The sequence below is a fragment of the Pecten maximus genome, chromosome 4, assembly GCF_902652985.1.
Source record: "Pecten maximus chromosome 4, xPecMax1.1, whole genome shotgun sequence".
Classification (NCBI taxonomy): Eukaryota; Metazoa; Mollusca; class Bivalvia; order Pectinida; family Pectinidae; genus Pecten; species Pecten maximus.
In genome coordinates, this window is record NC_047018.1 from 43,388,217 (window position 1) to 43,394,216 (window position 6,000).

General features: G+C 34.5%; 1 protein-coding gene across 1 annotated transcript in view; it reads right to left on the bottom strand.

Moving 5' to 3' along the window:
* Positions 1-1,240, bottom strand: part of LOC117326163 (intraflagellar transport protein 172 homolog) — a 43,550-nt gene extending 42,310 nt beyond the window's left edge. Inside the window, exon 1 of the mRNA XM_033882802.1 lies at positions 1,088-1,240. Coding sequence (XP_033738693.1) covers positions 1,088-1,126 — 39 coding nt within the window. The 5' untranslated portion in view covers positions 1,127-1,240. The remainder of the gene's footprint in view (positions 1-1,087) is intronic.
* Positions 1,241-6,000: the final 4,760 nt, after the last annotated feature.

Consider the following 6,000-nt stretch of genomic DNA (forward strand, 5'->3'; position numbering starts at 1 on the left):
AGGCTTTGTCAATAGCCGTTATGTGCATGTGCATGTATACATGTATAACATATTGGTAATTGAAACGTTTCCCGAAGCTTCACTTCTGTCGAGAAATACATGTAGGTCTACATGCATGATATTTGATTGTTTAAATTACTGTAAGCATTCACCTCATCTACTCATATCCTGTTAAATCAATAACACTATGTCTTGATTGTTTTCTAATATATATATATGCCTACACAACTATTGATTTAGTGTAAATGAATTGATCACGATATCACCGGTGACGATGACATACATTAGATTACCCCACATTGGGCCCCATCTCTGCATCGGATGCCGATTCACACCGATTTCAGTTTTTATTGTTATTATTGCATGTATTAAGTCATATGAAAACAATCTTTAGGCATAAGTCCCACACATGCATCATATATGACATGTTAATTAAGTGTTTACGTACCGTGTTACTGCTTTGACTGCTTGATGAATCGGACATCTCTAAAAATTCACGTGTTTCTGTTGACGTTTTCTCACTGCCTCGTTTTCGAAATACCACGTGACTTATAAAAATAGATATGTGTTATATTAGGACAGGGCTTTTCCCGAATTAAAGTGGTCAAAACTGGACAATGCAAGCAGAACTTGACCATCGCATTGCTGTGATAGAACTTTTGGAAGACCAGATAATGCATCTAGACTAAGTTTGCTTCCCCGAATAGTCGCTTTAATACATATAGGTTATTTTGGTATTCTGATGTTTGCCGGAGTGAGTGTGTGTGTGTGTGGTGGGGGGAGGGGATGCAGGTATATATATGTTGAATTTATGTGGAAATGGTGGGGGGGGGGGGGGGTTGTATCCAGATGCATTTACATGTAGATGGAATGTAAATGTTGAATTCCAGTCAACTACCCACTAATCCCACATGCATTGTGAAGTTTACATTAGTTTGATACTATATTAGTTTGACTATCATTGCGACTTCTCAGGTATATCAAACCCTGAAGCCAACAGAAAATGAAATGTCAGATCGAGGATAGAACAGTAGGCCTACTGGAATTTTTGTCTCAAGTTAAACCTTTCTGGTTGAAAAGCAATTACCTGTGGTTGCAGCAAAGCTTTCATGTGCTTAAGCTGCATCCTTGCCCATTAATGTTAAACGCCAGGTAAGTAGTGGTTGTGTATCTGTTATCCTTGCTAACTAGCACCTGTCCTTTCGGTCGGTTGTTGTGGAATGTGCTTGGTAGCGCCTCGGTTTCAATCAATTGGAATACGTCCGTAGTTTCGTATGAATGCTAAAGGACACATTTTTGTAAATATAATAGTTTGATTTACACGAAACATATTCTTTTAATTAATTAGATATGAATTTATACTTAAACTTTAATATGATTACATTTATAATGTCGTTAAAAAATACGAAACTATTGTTTGTGCAAACACAAAAAAACACCCGATAATTTGGTTCCACAATCTTATTAAATGTCGCTGAACAATATTTTACAAGCGGCCGGTTTCACTTATATGTTCGATTGTGGAATTACTGATATATTCACTCCGTCTCCGAGAGAATTTCAGGGGAAACCACAGGAAATAATAATTATGGGATATCCTTAGTAAACTTAGTGAGACAAATTTCCCAATTAATGAGGTTTTTTTTATATAAATCTCAGCACCAATACGAGTAAAGATGAAGATTTTGATCTTTCAGTCATACAAGATAATCATTCTATATTAAGTTTTAATTAGCCAAAAATAGATGATGAAGTTAAAATATTTATTCAAAAAATTGAGAAATAATAATAATAATAAAGCAAGTGGTATTGATGATATCTTATCAATGAGTGTATCAAGAATACTTGCCATATTTTTTACCTATATATGTGAAACTGTTTAATACAATCCTAGATACGAAATAGTTCCAGAATCCTGGAAAGTTGATGTTATGAAACCAATAAATGCATTTGTTTCTTGTTTTGGAAAATTGTTTACGGCGATAATTAGGAATACTAAATAAATTGGCCGATGGAATCAATCTTATATCGAATTAAAGGCAGGATTTAGAAAAGGTTAGTGTGCGTTAGAAAATATCTTTATATTCCATTCATTAATTTCTTTCATATTTCGCACACACAAAAGCTCTTTCATAGATTAAAGAAAAAAAGCGTTTGATAATGTGTTGAGTTGGACTCTGGAAGAAACTCATTGCCGATTAATATGTAATGTTGGACTGAGACAAGGTGAAAATTTGTCGCCATATCTGTTTTCCCAATTCCTCAATGATCTAGAACGTTGTTTTTTGGGGGTTTTTTTGGAGTTTTTTTTTTTTTTTTTTTGTAATGAAAATTTGTATGCTGACGACACGTCTACAGAATGCCGAATTGTTTTCAAAAATATTGCAAGAATTGGAAATTAATAGTCAATACACTAAAAGCCAAAGTCGCCATCTTTAAGACAAATAAAAAGTAAAAGTATAGTCATTTACTTAATTAGAACGATGAGCCACTGATGATTGTATACTCTTACCTTGGTATAGTATCACAACGGTACGTTCATTAAAACCAGGAACAGATTGTCTGAACAGGTTAGAAAAACATTATATATGGTCTTTATAAGAAAATTAGAAATATTCCAATATCTTTTGATATCCAACTGTTTTATTCACTTGTACTACTTATTTAACTGTATGGCTATGCGGGTTGAAAAAAATCCACCTGCAATTTTGCAAAATATATCTTAACCTGAGAAGTAATACCCCAAATTTTATGATATATATAGAGCTTGGTCGTTACCCTTTAGAAATAGAAATTAAAACACGAATGATAACCTTTCAGCATAAAATTGTTACATATGAAAATAAACTATCTAGTACTTTATATCACTTAGTATATAAACTTTGGTTGCAAGATCGAATTGATTGTAAATGGTTGACATTCGTGAAATCAATACTCAATAAATACAGGTTAAAATAGGGTATGGGATAGACAATATTTATGCACTGAGTGTCAAACAAAAACTAATTGACCAATTCATTCAACATGGTACCATGATATAGATATTTCCTCACGTGGAGAAACGTATTCAATTTTAAAACTGAGGCGAGAATTAGAGACTTATATCTGGGTCCAGTTGTTCAAAAGGTGATTAGGCTAATCATATTTTAACAACATTTTTCAAATCCTGATATAATAATTTATGGTAGAATTAGCTTAACAAAACTTTATGAAACTCTATAATTCTTAATTCTCTTCGAACTGGCATAATTTAAAGATGATATACTCACAGGTTTTGCAACAAATGAGAAATGAAATTTTCACAAATCAAGATTAGTAATTAAGGTAATCATCTTTTGAACAACTGGGCCCTGATCAAACACAATCCAGAGGAAAGAAAAAATTAATGCAAGTTAGGATGTACGCAGATGGCATGGTGACTTTTTTCAGAAACACAAGAGGGCTAACAAGACATGTTAAATTCTTAGAGATATATACAAAATAGTGGGATTCAACAGTCAATACAAATAAAACAAAAGTGTTTGTATTTAGTAATGGTGGTATGTGGAGGAACAACGTAAATTGGACATATAACGGATTTCATTTGGAAATCGTAAATTAATTCAATTATCTAGGTATTTTGCTAAATTACAATTGAACTTTAAGAAAAACAGCAACAAGTAGCAGATCAATAAGGGAACAAAACTTATTTTCAGTTTTGAATGTTTGTCGTAATCAAAGTACTGAAAGTACTGAAGACCAGGGGTATAAATTCTGTTTTTTTTTTTTTTTTTTTTTGCATCCAGGAGAGAGGTAGGCGGAGCTTATGCTGGGTGTTGTAGGATATGTACATGTAGTAACGTAATTTGAAAAGTCGAGTACTTTACTTGACCACCCATATACTTTTTTCGTGACCATGATAATGAAAATTATAGCACTGTTTCATGGACTCAAAAGACTTTTTTTTTTGCTGCAACTTGTAATTGCTATAAATAACAAAGTAACAGATCAGTCATACCGACATGAGAACGTCGCCGAAAATGGCACAACGGAATACAGGGACACGTCGAGATTAGATGTACCGCCACAATATCAAATTTGACAAAGTGAAATCCTCAGGAGGAGCGAGCACTTTCATGTCTTGCAGACATATTTCTAATTTCCAAAATATAAATCCTCCTGTTTATATACCCGCGGGTATATGTGTCTATACAGGCATGGGAGAATAAGAAGATATCTCAATGTTGTCCACATCATACATACTGTACTTCTCAAAGAAATAAAACTACTCATTAACAAAAGTGCAGTGTTTATGTTTTATACTTTTGCTTCAATGGCTTCATGACATAATAACCAAAATATCCGAGTGCGAGATCTTGGCACACACAATTAAATGATCTTTATTGGTCAAATGAAAGATCCTGTTAAGTACTGTTATAATAAGTTAAATTGGTGCAAGAAACACAAACCAGTCCAGTCAGGCCATCTCTAGAGATCCTTAGGGAGTCTGATTAGGGGTGTCCTCCGCCAGGGACAGAGGCACCTATATAGCAAGGGCTAAGTGCCCAAAATTTCGGCAAAACAAGCGTAAAATGCAAGTTTCATGAAAACAAATAAAGCTCATATAGTTCAGACATATTGCACAAAATAACCATGCCGTTATGATAACAAGTGTCTATAGCTGCAGGTAGTGCGAGCGCTTGTTTACGATGGCCGATGGCGGACGTGCAAAATAGTTTTACTAGTTGTACGTTTTAGCCAACGAAAAATGTACGTACATAGTGTGTGTCAAAAATATCTACTGCTAGTAGATAAATTTGTGAACAAAAAGTGTACGTACAAATTCTGTGTTAAAAAAAAACCTGTTAATAGTAACACATTTTCGATACAAAATCAAGACCCATGGATAGCCATGACACATTAACAATTGGTCAAGCTACTTCTGTTTAATTGCAACAGAATAGTGATTTTTAATCTGGATAAATATCACTTGATTTACTATTTACATGAAATTTAAATACAACACTTCTGACAGTATAGCATAATGGGTTATCTGTGAATCAGACCGCAACGAAAGGAATCGAGACGGTATTTTGACTAGTGCTGTGTATCGGCAACAATGTCACGGTACGATACGTATCGCGTATACGTGAAATTGTCATAAATTGAAACAAATCAAACAATATTTAACGTTCAATCTGAAGTTTTAATGACGCTCATTGAACACATTTTTAACAAAAACAGTAGAATTAAACAGATCTAAATAAATGTCAAATATAAACAGGACTCTTGAGTCTTGTCACTGAAACATTGTCGACTCTGAATGTTATACCTTGGGTCAACAACGTGCAACAAGTTACAACTCACGGAAACATTCATTTCCACTGCCGAAAAGGGCGCATATCATTTATTATAAACTAGTTATCGATACATCATGTAGCATGTTTGCTATCAGCTTTTAAACATAGTGGTTTTCGGCTTTATTTGTGTTAAACCTGTCCACGGTTTTCGGTTTTCAATACTTGTATTGCTGGTGGTGTAAAATTGTCAAATGAGGGTGATGCCGATTTAATGCGAATTCAAGTTATTGTGTTCCCGGAATACATTAACTCCGCCTCCCATTCTGTCAACGAATATCTTTGATTTACAAGTCGGAGGAGGTTTAGTACTAAGATATAGATATAGATAGAGAGATAAAGTTAAACGGAATTACACATGGCTGTCAGCGTTAGCCGTTGTCCATATTTATTCGCAATCATCAAGGCGCTCTGCATTGGCGACTTCATACAATCCGGTTACAAGCGTTTTACTGACGGTGCGCTTCGGCGCGCTCGATTCGCTGTATCAAATGTGTTACATGGACCCGCACCCATGCCGGCGATATTACGATACAGGGATGACTGCATCGATGTATCGTATCGCGGCACAAAACGAACATATATCGATACGTATCGATGTATCGTTACAGCACTAATTTTGACATAAAAACAGTTTATAAAGTAGCATGTTCGTAACATGTAA